This window comes from Maniola hyperantus, chromosome 10 (genome assembly GCF_902806685.2).
Source record: "Maniola hyperantus chromosome 10, iAphHyp1.2, whole genome shotgun sequence".
Classification (NCBI taxonomy): Eukaryota; Metazoa; Arthropoda; class Insecta; order Lepidoptera; family Nymphalidae; genus Maniola; species Maniola hyperantus.
In genome coordinates this window covers 999,317-1,014,142 of record NC_048545.1, presented here as the reverse complement: position 1 = coordinate 1,014,142, position 14,826 = coordinate 999,317, and the positions used below count along the sequence as shown (strand labels likewise).

Sequence of the window (14,826 nt, the reverse complement as noted above, 5' to 3'; positions counted from 1 at the left end):
AGGAGAGTGAAGAAAAGACCAGGGTCGTGAATCAATTGCCTTTAATCAACTCAACTACACCGCAGAATTGAGCTAGTAACGAGTGACTGGCCTGACGCGCGTAGCTAGGGTCCTTCCGGCACGCTCAGGTCCAGGCACGGAGGTCCTCAGGGTAGGAGGGTCACGGCAGTAGGCACGCAACACCACACAAGGAGCAGGAATCCGGAAGCTCCGATGGAGACGCCCCCGCGGACTCAGGTTCCGGGGAAACTCCAATAGTGAACTTCAGTCCGTAGAATTCCTATCCGTGAACCCTTTACGGGTTCCGATAGGAGCACAACAAAAAAGAACTTTAAGTAGGTAACTTCGAAAAGATCGCCCGCAGCACGCTATGAGTACACGCACCGCTGGCCGCAGGTCCGCGCGTCGAATGATTCAGAAAACCGTCGCCCGGCGTTAGATGCTTGCGGGTTCCGCTCGTTCATATTAATTCCTATTTTGTATGAGACAACGTTACAACACAAAAGGAAACCGTGAGGAAACCTTACCTGAGAGGTTCCATAATGTTCACAAAGGTGTGTGAAGTCTAATAATAATCGGCAATTGGCTGGCGTGGTAGACTGTGGACTGCGCCCTTCTCATAAGGCCGGGTTGAGCTGAGTTGATAAGTGTTGTGTTAACACAGGAGCAGACTCGTGCGGCGAGTGGGAGTCCACGGGTGGGATTCACTCTTCGGACAGCGATGCGGCGAGCGACAGGGAGCTCCTACAGCAATGCATACAGAAAGGCATCATGCAGGTATACTGATGATTTACGTATAATATTCACGACCAGCTCTGTGAATCTTAAATAAATAAAAGGAAAAGGTGACTGACTGACTGATCTATCAACGCACAGCTCAAACTATTGATCGGGCTGAAATTTGGCATGCAGATAGCTATTATGACGTAGGCATCCGCTAAGAAATGGTTTTTAAAAATTCAACCCCTAAGGGGTTGAAATAGGTGTTTAAAATTTGTGTAGTCCGCGCGCACGATGTCGCGAGCATAAGCTAGTTGGTTTATAATAGGCTACTTGACACTTTTTTTAAGTTGGTCTTAAATGGTTAATATTTGTCCTATTATATCAAAAAAATTAACACTATATTTTTTTGCGCCCTAAAAACCGTAAAACTTTAATTTAAAAATATATTTTTCTTAGCCACGTGAAAACACTGTCGGCCATGTTTGGCCGATAGATTATCTGTGCTTTGACGTCATGCATTTGTAAACAACAGCATAACCTCCCAAAGTTTAATAAACATGACTTCTATACTAGTTTACATGAAAAATATAGTAATTATCGTTATTGTATCATCCGAGAATGTAAAAAACGCATCGATAAAGACCACAGGAAAGTTGTGGATTAGAGTGCCCAGTGAAATAAATATACGTAACACGCAAAGACTTGCTTAAAGGGATCCTATCCTATATGACTAACGACTTCAACCCAAATTTATTTTTGCAAAGATCACTTTGTTGTAAGTCTTACTTAATAACTTATTCAATTTATAAAGAGAAAACGATATTTTTTTACGATTACTATGAGTTTTTAGAAATATATAAAAACTAGCTTATGCACGTGACTTCGCCCGCGTGGACTTCATAAATTTCAAACCTCCATTTAACCCACTCAGGGGTGGAATTTCAAAAAATCCTTTCCTAGTGGATACCTTCTCTTTACCTACAAAGAACACACGCACAAAATTTCATGTATCTAGAACCAGCTGTTTAGATGTTTAGGCTGTGCGTTGATGTATAAGTTAGTCAGGACTCTAAATTTTATATATATGGATACTACGTTAGTCCCCGCGTGACATAGGGATGACATTTCTTTGTTTACATATTAATGACGTCACATAATGGCTGACAGCGTTTTCTGCGTTTCAAATAAAAATAAAAACTGTATTTTTTTAAATTGTATTTATATATCCATCCTGCGTTTTTAATAATTGTTATTGATATATTTCGTTGTCTTAAGCAAAATACTATAATAAATAATCATTTATTGGACGGAATTAGATATGAGTCAAGTAGCCTATTGGCGTAGTAAAAAAAACAGTCGCATTGAGAACCTCCTCCATTTTTTTTTTTTTTTAATAGATATAGCCAGCAAACGAGCAGGCGTTAACCTGATGTTAAGTGATTACCGCCGCCCATGAACATTTGCAGCACCAGAGGAATCCTTTCTTTGAAATTGATTAAAAAGCCATAATATGAATGTTATAAAACAATTTATATTTCTTATTACAGGTAGTAAAAAACAAGGGACCCCCGTCCGATGTGTCTTCTGTGAATCCGTTTAGAGACGACGTCTATGTGAGTTGTTGCTATCTATATCTATTTTTTTCAGTTTTTACCATATATAAGTAACTAGCTGCTGCCCCGGCGAACTTCGTACCGCCTAACAGTCGATTCAAATTTTTTTTAATTTTTCTCTCCGTAAGAACCATCCTCGTAGGTACTTCAAGGAATATTGTAAAAAAAGAATTAGCGAAATCGGTTCAGCTGTTCTCGAGATTTGCGATCAGCAACACATTCAGACGATTCATTTTATATATAGAAGATGGTGAGTTCACTTCTAACACTTACATGAAATCAAATCAGAAATGGAGAGATCCGTAGGAAAACTAGTGTAACCGACATGGCTCAGCGGGAGGCGAAGGTGAATTGGCAATGGGCAGGACACATAGTTCGAAAAACCGATAGATGTTGGAAGACACATGCAAACTGTGGAATCAACTCCCTGTTCCCTTTAGATTACAACATGGGGTTATTCAAGGGGCGAACCAACAAATTCCTGAAAGGCCGGCAACGTATCGGCAGTTCCTCTGGTGCTGCAAATATTCATGGGCGGTGGTAATTTCTTAACATCAGTACCCGTAGTACAAGATTTTACGTCTCACCAAACCAAACCAAATTCGAGAGTCGAAATACTTCCGCGTTACAGTAAACTGGATCTTAAACGCCTTGTTTTAAAGCTCAAGTTTGTCTACACTTCTACAGCCAGCGCTCCAAGCGGAAACATTGCGAAATTAAAATCAGTGGCATTGAATATTTGACTTCAATTCAAGGCTGTTTAGGTCCATTTTACTGTAACGCGGAAGTATTTCGACTCTCGAATTTGGTTTGGTTTGGTGAGACGTAAAATCTTGTACTACGGGTACAGGTGACCCGCCTGCTCGTTTGCTTGCTATCTCTATTTAAAAAAACCCTTGGTTGGAAGCTCAAAATGGTGTTTGTCTCTATGGGACGTAACAGAGAGAGCGCTTTACTAACTTCTTTCCACGGATAGGGTATAGCACGGAACAGAAAAAACAGTGGAAGTGCTAAGTAGGCGTGGCACGCGTGCCACAATTAAGCGTAGTTACGTAAAACTGATCCCAGTCGCGTTCTAACATCGCGTGGAGTTGGTAGTCTCGCGACAAATTCATATTGCCCTAGCAATGTTACTGTTCCGTTTTGGAGTGTAAAAATGATAGTAGGAGAAAAAATCTTAAAAATGGAGGTGTTTCGTATCATCGGTAAGTACGATTTTCATTGTTTTCTATAAAATCTTAATTTATTTCAATTTACTAATATTTAATAGAACGGTTAGTCAAAATCAACCTTAAACAATTAAGATAAAGTTTATTTTGGATTGATTCTATTCCGAAAGTACTTCGCTCCGTGTTCGCTACTCAAATAGTGATGTGGCCAAGTAGAATATTGAATTTATCGATTGATATCGATACAAGGATATAAATAAATAGTAACGCAATAATTATAATTTATTAATGAGTGAGACGTTGCATTGATCACTAAATAGACATCAGTAGTTCCTCTAACCTTCATTTAAAATATTTTTAGGTTTCCCAAAGATGCAAGCATCAAAGAGAAATGGATAGATGCAACGGGTAGAGTTAATTGGATGCCAACCAAATCAAGCATGATATGCTCTGAACATTTTTTTAGAAGTCGATTTTATAATATCAAATAAAGGATATAGATATACGAAACCTACTGCGCTTCCATCAATGAAAATCGTTAAGTCTTTTAATCAAATAACCTTGTTTTATTTTATTACTTTCAGTAAGTATTGAAAATACTTGATATTATAATACAAAACAACACACCTCTTAGTTATATTTTTGTATGAAGATTGACTGACTAAATATCAAATTTAATTCATAAACACACTAATTAATTTTTCTCCTATTCATTTTTATATAGGTACTAGATGATGCCCGCGACTTCGTCCGCGTGGATTTAGGTTTTTAAAAATCCTGTTGGAAAGTTTTCAACTTCCTATGTCCTTTCCCGGGATGCAAGCTATCTCTGTACCAAATTTCATCAAAAACGGTTGATCGGTTGAGCCGTGAAAAGCTAGCAGACAGACAGACAGACAGACACACTTTCGCATTTATAATATTAGTACGGATTTATTCTCAAAATTTAATTTTGGTTTCAGCCACAAAATGATAAATGTGGTCACTCCAGGTTCTTCAAAAAGACAAAGTGATTCGGAGATTCCTGCGTCTAATCACGTTACCGATTTGATGAAGGCAATAGTTGAAAAATATATACATAAATGTTCGCATACACCATTTATTAAAATTAAAAATAAGACTTTCGAAACGCCAGTTTCTTAACAAATATGTTTTATTTCAAGGGCAATAAATAAAATTTATCTATTTTCATACGTTGCAGTATTTATTGTGCATACTTGTAAAAGGCATGCATACATACCAGCACTTTTATTCAATTTTATAATTACCTTTTTTAATTTTATTTTTGCGAATGAACAAAATAACGAGTATCTATCGATATCGATAGGTAATTCATTGAGCTACGTGGTGCAGCCTTAACTGAGGAGGAAAAAAAATCGACCGATCACGCAAATGTCAACCATATGTTTAAAGTAATTAAGTTTATAATTGCTACTAATTAGAATACCGCCATCTATGGTCAAGTAGCGGAATTAATTGGACAATTGAATCTAGTGTGACGTGAGTGTGACTATAGCTCGTAAATACGTTCTTCCGCTAAAGCAAAATAAATCTTATTTCTAGAGCGTCAGGGTTTATTTCCAAATCTGTGACGTAGGCTAGTTTTGACTAAACTTAAACGACAAATCAAATGATTTGTTTCTTTGTAGTGCAATATATGACTATCGGTATATTTGTATGAGTTTGGCGACAGCGGTTCCTATAGTAATTTTGGTGAATTGCACTTCCACTGTTCTTTCTGTTCCGTGGGGTATAGTTATATTTATAACTAGCTGCCCTGGCGAACTTCGTTCCGCCTAGCAGTCTATTCAAATTTTTTAAATTTTTCTCTTCGTAAAAACCATCCTCGTACTTCAAGGAATATTATAAAAAAAGAATTAGCGAAATCGGTTCAGCTGTTCTTGAGATTTGCGATCAGCAACACATTTAGTGATTCATTTTTATATTATAATGGACACCACTCACGATAGTTTAAACGCTATATTCGTGATAAATGACATCAATTATTTGTTCACCTGTTGCAGAGATCACTGCCGCCATACTTGCGCTCGTCCACGGAGACGGTGATGATGCCTCACGACTTCAGCAGGAATGTTAGAGAAAGGTATACTTACCCTCGCTTATATTCGCACAGTACGCAGCCGAAAGTGATGTACATCGGCCTTTAATGACCTTTCGGTGTTGTAGAGCATTGTCTCTGTCACTCATACCTATGAGACAGTGCTCTACAAATTTGCTATCTCCTTCTAAAGGTCGATGTACATTACTTTCGGCCGCGTACTGTACCTGATGGTGACGCAGCCATCGATACGTCTATACGCACGTCTATTGAACAGATCTCAGTGAGTGAGACGCCAAATATAGTCATCAACGTGAATGTCACGTGAAATGGGAATCAACTCCCATCGGCGGTGTTTCCACTAGATTACAACATGGGGTTATTCAAGGGGCGGACCAACAAATTCATGAAAGGCCGGCAACGTATCGGCAATTCCTCTGGTGCTGCAAATGTTCATGGGCGGCGGTAATCACGCGCCTGCTCGTTTGCTCGCCGTCTCTATTTAAAAAAAACGTGACCAAGAGATGGTTACATACATTAATTTGTTTTTCAGCAGCAGTCCCCTGCCGCCGCCGCTGCCGCCCAAGGTGCGGCACCCCGAGGCGCCGCCCCGACCGCCCCCGATGGAGGACCATCCGCTAGTGGAAGGTACGTTGACACCCTACGTTAGCGATGGGCGACTGTTGCAAATAACAACTGAATCGAACGATTGAACAATCGATTGTCGATTTATTCGTTTTCACAAAAAACAATCGAATTGAATGAAAATCGCAATTAGAGTTTTATGCTCCATGCTTGCGTTCCTTGAGGTGCAAAAAAATTAAAATGTTTCAATGGGGCCGATTCTCTAGTACACAATCTCTAAACTAAATTAAATTAACAGGTCTAAATCTAGTGCTTTCCTTTTCCGCAAGCAACATTATGAAAGGGATAGCAATAGATTTAGACGTGATATTTTAGTTTAGTTTAGAGATTGTGTACAAAGGAATTAGCCACATTATTTGTTAAATCTACGAGCTAATAAATCGAAAATTTAAATCAACTTGTAAGTTGATTTAAATTCGAAATTAAAATCGAAAGCAAATGTGTAATTTGCTTTCGATTTTCGATTCATTTTTTTTGTAGACTAGCGCTTGGTTGCATCAGAATCAGATGCAAATCGTTCCAGAATCGAAAGTCAATCAATCGAATGTTCAATTGTTATCGAATAATTCGATTGTTTTCGAATTAATCTCCCATTGTTACCTGATGTGTCGTGTGGATTATGGAACAAAATAAACACAATTTTTTCTGTTGTCATTATAAGCAATATGCTATAAAATAATCAGATTTCGTCCTTTTTAATATGTTGTTTACATTTGTTGCAGGACGAAGACACGAAAGTCGGCAATTAGAAAAAACGCACCGCGACAGACCGAAGCTGCCCACCGCGCAACATCTCATAAGAAACGACTCTCTCAGCTCCCTCAGCCTGGACTCCTTCGGGTCTACTGATCGGGAGATCTTCGAGGAAACCGTCAAAGCTGGCCTCTCGAGCGTCAACCCGAGAGCAGAGTTCAGTCTCGACACCAAAGGTAAGGCGCACTCCGTAGAACGGAAACCAGAGTCCACCAGACAGGGCAGACATCACAAGTCGCTGGACAGAAGCGACAAGATTGCCCATCGCGGCTCCAAAATACGAGACCCAGAGTTCGAGAAGAATCTCGCTTCGGGCGCCTATAACATCAAAACTACGAGCAAAGTTAAGAAGTTGGACCAAGAATTTGCTGTCACAAGATCACCTTATTCCTACCATGGAGAAACTTCCATGCATCATTCTAGATATAGAAACCATTCGCGATTCTATGACGACGGCCCTCCGAGTTTACCCGCTAGAATCGACGACCCAAGGCGATTAGAAAGAAGCAACTCACTAAGTTCATTAAGTAATGACTCTTTCGGATCGACCGATAAGGAGGTGTTCGAAAGGTGCGTACGTATGGGTATGTCCAAACCCCAACCGAAAAAGAGAGATGAAAAATTAAGAGTAAGGAGTGACGATAGATTAGAAATTAGAGAATCCCATCGTAGGCGACGTAATAATGCCAAACCACATCAAGGAGCGTTAGATAAAATGGTTGGGGAGGAGTACAGTAAAGACAGGGCTATATTAGAGGAGGTAATCGCGCGGGGAGCGGGGGAAATTAAACCCGGGGAGGGGGGGAATCAGAAAAATCAGTCAAAAAACGTTCCGGCGCCGTCTGCGGTTCTCGCGGCCGCAGACGCGCGCGCCGACAACGCGCGAGGCAGCACTGGCTCTGATCACGACTCCGCTATCGATACCACGATAGAAATAACCCTCAACGACTCCAACGTATCGATATTCGACCGCTCCAATGAAATGGCGACTGTCGATTCGGGGAACACTACACTAGAATCCGACAGCAACGAATTAGATCATTCCAACGAATGCTTAGCTCCTAAATCCTGTAATACAACCGTCGAATCAGAACGGGACGAGCTAAATAGATCCAATGAATCGTACGCCGACGTTCTAGATGGTTCTTGGAGTGATGAGGAAGACAAGCCTAAAGATTATGACGCGGCTACGCTGACTAGGAAAAACAAACACAAATTAGAATGGACTGATATAAAGTGTACAGATAGTCTAAACCTTGACGATCTGTCCAAGAAAAGTAACGATCATGATCACGATACTTGGAACGAAAACACTTGTCCTGATGACGTGACCTTCCCAACTATAAGCGGTTCAGTTCATATGGTGTCATCTTTGAGAAGCGAGATAGTTGACGCCGCTATGGCACTCCCAGACTTATTAGAAAAGTCTGAGGGTCCAAAACTATTCTCTAAACTCGATTTGACAGATAAACTCGATGGAGATCTAGTTACAAGCGTCGATGGAAAGCTAGACGACAAAATGTTGCTAGACAACATTCCCGAACCGAGTTTCACGTCGCTCGTAGATGACGGTGAACCGAAGTTTGACTCCATAATGTCTTCCGCTATAGAAAAGGAAGCCGCAAGATTAGCGGCTCAGTTAAAGAACGCTCAATTTACTATGGAGAATAGCGTCACTTCTCTGACTTCGATAGATTTAGATAACGTCAAACCACCTTCCAATTTAGGTAGTTTGTTGTCCCTGAGTGCCTCTGGGCATTGGGACGAATCGCAATCGCAGACATCGAAAAAATCCCAGAAGAGTCGAAAGAAATCGTTACCTGTAGCTTTAATGGTGAAACGAGCTCTGAGCAATTCCATGAACCAAGGGAGTTCGGAACATCTGGACAGTCTTTCTCTGAGTTTCCTCGACAACGTCAAGCCGCCTTCCGAAATGGAACATATCGACATGAATGGAAGCATGGTCTCAGTGTCGAGTTTAGTTTCCGAGGTGGTCGAAACGAGAGATAATAAGACGCCAATTATATTCGATTTCAAACAACCCGTGCAAGATTTTCCCCTTTGCACTACTTTCACAAGCGTCTTCCACGATTTGGACAAAGTTAACCCTCCATCCTTATTCGACGAAATGGCGGAATCCACGCTAGAAAACGAACCGACCACAGCGCATCAAATCTACGACGATTGCGTATCGAATACTCTAAACGTAATAACCGACATTCCCTCTGGATCTGAAACCTGCACGCCTCTCCCTTCAGACATAAGCAGCGTGGAATCCACACCGAAGAGACAAAGGGACTCGAAATATCTGACACCAAAAGAAAAAAGAATGGCAGCCAAGCATAGATATCAAACATACACTATCACAGACACGGTATCAGAGAGTGATGTAGTTATAAAGGCCGAGACGGATGCATTTATGACGTGGACTAAATCGGAGAGCGATAAGTCAGATGACTATGTTAAAGTGACTTCTGAACCAAAATTGAAGAGACGACTCAGCGCGAAACAGAGACGAATGGAAGATAGAGCTCGATATCAAACTCAAACGGTCGATATACAAAACATTCTGAGTTCCCAGGAGTCGTCTCAGTCTACAGACAAGCCTAATCCTCATATTGAGAGTTTAAAACAGCGCTTGGCTGCGAAAAAGACTTTAAAGCAAAGACGCATGGAAGACGCGGAAAGGTTTAGAACGAGAACTTTGAGCGAGGACATCCCACCTTCTCCGACGTTTGTCACTAAGGATGCGAACTTTGAAAACGTCGAGACGACGACAGGATACGACAGTTTATCTTCGAACGAATTGAATCATCAGCAAATCCTCGACGATAGACACAGCGATGATGTCTTCAGAGACGTGGACAGCGGCCACAACGAAGATGACTTTGAACTCAATTCTGCACAGCTAAAAACGTATACGAAAAGTTTTAGAACTTACTTACCCGTCATAGAAAGTCCAGCGGCCGTGGACATGTGCGTCGTGAACAATCTGAAGAATATCGAAATGACGGCGTCGTACCGACGAGCTCTACAGTCGGACAAGAGTCAGCATCCGAGTAGCAGTGATTTCGCAAGCTACGAAGGCGACAGCAATTCTGAAGATAAGGTTCACTCGGAATCCGATTCAGAGACACCTACTTCGAGGCCGAAACCAAAGATTATCAAACCCGAAAGGCGAGACGAGAGTTTAGACTCAAACGAATCAGGTGAAAAAGAACACGAAGCACCAAAAGTGGTGAGAGGGAGAAAGAAAGCTATGTACGTTTCACCGTATAGGAGAACTGCTCCGAGCCCAAAAAAACCACTAACACCTCTAACAAAAACCTCGCCAAAATCGAGCATGACGACATTAAGGCCGTCTCCCAGTTCCTCTAAAGCTCACTCTAGTGCCAAACCACCCAGCAAACTGCCACCAGCAGCCAAAACTAGCCTCAATACTTCGCCTAAGAAAACCGCACCGAATAAGTCACCATCGAAGCTTGCTCAAAAACCTATGACTATTCCATCAGCTCCAACAAAACCTGTACCTTTAGTAAGACAGGGAACGTTTACAAAGGAAGAGAGCTGTGTACCGACTAAAGATCTGCCGATACCCGATAAAAAGACGAGCACGCGTGTTGGAATAGCGAGCTCGCCCACAAAAGCTGGACCCAACATTTCCCCCTCCAGACTTCCACAGTTCAATCGCTCCCGACCCTCAACTAGTAAAACTACCAAATCACCCAAGCAGAGTACTTCCAAACGCAATTCAGAACCTACAATGAAAAACTCCGCTTCAAATCAAAGTTTGCAAAGCAACGACAGTGGGAAAACTATAATACTCGCTCGTGGATCCAGACAAGGGAGCACTTCAAGCGTAAATTCTATATCGTCTTCCAAAACGAAAGACGTCGAGAGCAAAATCGCAAATCTATGGAAGAGAGTCGAGCAAACAAAGAAATTACCAGCCAAAAGTGACAAAAAAGTGTTTATCGAAAGCGACAAGACTGAAACACCGAAACTTATCCGAAGTTCAACTTTCGAAGGTCAACCGAAGCAGCCGGTCTCTACGGCGACGAAGCAAAAGTCTGCCATCGGTATCAGGGTGTCGCAGATTCCAAGTTTGAGACCAAAATCGACGGTAAGCAAAACCACAAGCCAAACTAATGTCAATAAGAAACCCACGAGAGGATTCCTAAGGAAAGGAAGCGGACAAGTCACTTCGTGAACTGATCCAATGAACCAATGATATGAAACAGTTTGATGGAATTTGTGGCCGTCCCGAATTAGGGGTTGTCTTGTCATATATGAGTGATATGGAAAAACAGAAAGATAAATAGACAAAGAAAAAATGTTTTTCAATAATGATTTACGTATTGTAAAAATATGGGTGTAACAAATTAAAAACCAACAGAGAATTCTTTAAACTTTATTATTTCAGTAATCGACGGAATTAGGTGGTTTTGATTTAGTTCCGTCTTTTTATTGATTTACTATAAGCATGGATTTAATTGTAACTTATTATCTTAATGATGCAACTATTTGTGTAATGTCGATAGTTCACTGAAAATTGACTAATTTTTTATATGAATTCGATTTTGCACGTTTATTCCATATTTCAATGATATGATTATTATGTTTTATGTTTATGTAAAAGGAAAATGTATTGATTTTCTTTCATGTAAGTAAGTATAACACAAAAATGAGTTTAGTGAACGGTACTTTTTCTGTTTTATTATTTACTTTGTGTATATCTGTTGCATTTATTTAACTTGTGGGACGAAATTATAATATTATTATTGTCTTAATATTAAATTAAATAAACAAATAATCAGTAGGTACGTATGTAACGTAAGCATAATTTTTTGAGAAAACGTCACAATTTTTTTGTATGTTAAAAATAAACAGACATGTTTTAAAGGTAACAAAACATTATTGTCTTAATAATAAAAAAAATGTTTTTTTTTTTAAATCTTGAGAATTTATGGTATGAAAACATGAGCTTTTCATCCGTACAATTCGTTATACTATGGTATTTCAAATTCGGTTTCCATTGTAAATAATAAGCTCTCAACCTAGCTGTTAAGGTTACCATATACACACATTTTTGTATATTTTTCATAATAAATATTCATAAAACTGATCGCATATTACAAGACACCGAACGCAGCGCTTTTCTCGGCGTATTCCGTTTATCCATAGGAAACCATCCACGCCGGACTAAAAAACAATATACAAATTCCAACAATAAGGTGGACAAAAGGTCATACGTTTCTAAGTAAACACCTTAGGGTGGCTGTTTTAGGTGGATAAACGGAATATAATGCATACATTTTGAGAACGCACTCGCCATTTTTGCTCTATGTGTCAACTGTCATATCAAAAGTATAGTTTAAACTTTAAACTTATATATTAAGGTCTAAAATCCCGTACTAAAATCGTACTATAGACATGACAGTTGACATATAGAGCAAATATGGCGAGTGCGTTTCTCAAAATACACTATAAGCACTAATGACATCGTACTAATGACGCAGTTTTTTTGTTAGTGCTGCAAAACGTTTTGTTAAGTCGCGTGTTGTAATATGCGTTCAGCATAATATTATAGTAATAAAATAAAGGCAACGTCACACCGCTTCGGAGTATAAAATGATGACATAGTGTGTTATGTCGTAATTTTTTACGTCTAGTCAGTTTCAATGTTAGAATTAATAAGCGAGGTAGTGGATTTGGCTTATGAATTTTTAGCGGAAGGCTTTGCATAGAATATCATTACGTTGCTCCAAATATAAACTGGCTTCTCTACATTTTGATTCTGTAGTTTCCGATTTTTTTTTTAAATCAATTGCTAGGATTAAGCTATGCGTACATCTATGCACACCAGCAATTAATGAAATGAAAATTCAAAGGACGTAATCAATATGTACCAAAGAAATCGGATCACACCATTCGGAATAACATTCAGTGCTTTAGGCAGATGCGGAAACCCCCCCATATCCAAACTTACAACTCTTTTATAATATTAGTGTAGACTCTTCTTTTTAAAATTTTAAGTTACTAATGATAGAAAGAGAGAAATCGGTGTGTAACTATTCAGCCGCTATACAAGTTTTAGTGTAGGTAGGTATTTGCCCCGGTTTGTAAAAGCGTCAATTGAACGGTAAAGTGTAACAGACTGATATGAACAGAGTATATTCTGCCTCACCTTGTATTTCTTGAGAGATTTATTTGTAAGGATTTTTTCCTACTTTTAAACCATATTATGTCGCAAATATTATATCCTTAATAATATAACTAAATGAAGTGATTACGCTAAGCGCACATTATGAAATCGCGTAGCTTCACATTATACAATAAGGATTGCGTCCGCGTGGATTTAAGTTTCTAAAAATGCCGTGCTAAGTTTGATTTTCCGGGATAAAAGGTAGCCTGTATCCAGGATGCAAGCTATCTCTATAAGAACCGAAATTCAAGTAAAAAAATCGGTTAAGTGAAAGTCATGAAAATATAACAGACAGACAGACACGCCTATTTATAATATTGGTATGGAATATGGATGGACAGAATTAAAATTGCTTGTGCGAAACGTACTTGTACGTTGCGTGATCTTAAATGTGCGCTAAGCTTTGTTATATCGAATTTTCGTTTAATGTACAATAGTATCAATTTTATTGTACACAAAACTTTTTGAACTGAATCGTCTAACTAATCGTGGTTCAATCATTTCCACTGTTGGAAAATTGAAAGAAACTACTTGAATTTAGTCCCATAATTTTAGTTGATTAAAGTTTTGTATTCAACAGAATTGACACTATTAACAAATTACGCTCTTTTATAATAGTATTTTTTTTTTAAATCTCTATTCTCAACTACTTTAGTAGGTACCAACTAGATTTATTTTTGCATTGCGCTCAATCGGGGCAACTGTGACTGTCGACGATAATATCGGGTTTTTGTTTTTATTTCTGAAATTCATTAACAAGAACGCTTTTTATATTAATTCAAATAATTATTTTGGAGTACACAAATGGTGCGCGGACAGGCCGGTGTTCCGGTAGTAGTAATAGGTAATTATAGCACAGCACGAAGTAATGCTTACGCAGTTCCGTGCTCACCTTGGTAGGCATGGGGAGGTTATTTTAGTCCGTGCGAGTCGGACACACCCTGCCAGCAGGCAAAGTCCGTAGGGATCTTTTCCTCCCCCAAATAAAAAAAAAGGTAATTAAATCAGTTCGCGTGTTCAGTGTCGGGGTTGTGCTAATACCGTTGATTAGACTGTCAAAGTTACCCCGATTTTTACATACTGAAGTATGTAAAATGTTCCGTATCTTCCGATAAGCGCTATTCCACTGTTTAGCATCATTGATCCTAGTGGGTTTAAGTATGAATAGTTACTTTTCGGTTGTATTACTTATGATAGTGGTAGTTCTGACAAGCGAGTTTTAGCTAAACCATGATTAGTTGATAAGGTGCGTAATTTGATGGTAATAAATGGAATTTACCGCAACATTTTGTTTTTATTTTCATATCCAATCCCATAATATTCTTATGTTATTTTATTAGAAAAATTTCGAACTGCCACTAAGTACAATACACAACTTTCTGTCCGAGTGCATAATTTACTCGTTACGTAGGTATTGTCTGTAATAAATGACTCCTCACGCGCCATTTTAACTTTATGCGTCAATTGGCATGTCTAAAGTACGGTTGACCTTTAAAATCATACTTTTGACATGTTTGACACAAAAAGTTAAATTTTACGCGTTATACTTGAGATTACGTTTTAAGGTGATCCCACACAACCGAAAACAGCCGCATTTTTCAGTAAAGAAATGTGTCGTTTCTCTGGCTGGTCACCGCATGTATGCGATCACCTTTAGGA

At 39.3% G+C, this 14,826-nt stretch overlaps 2 protein-coding genes and 1 long non-coding RNA gene across 8 annotated transcripts in view; 2 read left to right on the top strand and 1 right to left on the bottom strand.

Moving 5' to 3' along the window:
* The window catches only part of LOC117985859 (adenomatous polyposis coli protein-like), an 83,441-nt gene extending 68,990 nt beyond the window's left edge, over positions 1-14,451 (top strand). For 5 of the 6 annotated variants that reach the window (XM_069501317.1, XM_069501314.1, XM_069501312.1 and 2 more), the window contains 5 exons: positions 665-777; positions 2,271-2,336; positions 5,530-5,609; positions 6,118-6,212; positions 6,932-14,451. In XM_069501317.1, the coding sequence (XP_069357418.1) occupies positions 665-777; positions 2,271-2,336; positions 5,530-5,609; positions 6,118-6,212; positions 6,932-11,172 (4,595 nt within the window). In that variant the 3' untranslated portion in view covers positions 11,173-14,451. The remainder of the gene's footprint in view (positions 1-664; positions 778-2,270; positions 2,337-5,529; positions 5,610-6,117; positions 6,213-6,931) is intronic. The other variant, XM_069501316.1, reaches the window with a different exon arrangement.
* Positions 1-14,826, bottom strand: part of Fkbp59 (FK506-binding protein 59kD) — a 139,733-nt gene that overhangs the window by 70,963 nt on the left and 53,944 nt on the right. The window lies entirely within an intron of this gene.
* Positions 3,327-5,248, top strand: LOC138402889 (uncharacterized). The gene is made up of 3 exons (XR_011237222.1): positions 3,327-3,541; positions 3,867-4,088; positions 4,468-5,248. It is a non-coding gene; the product is annotated as an uncharacterized lncRNA (long non-coding RNA).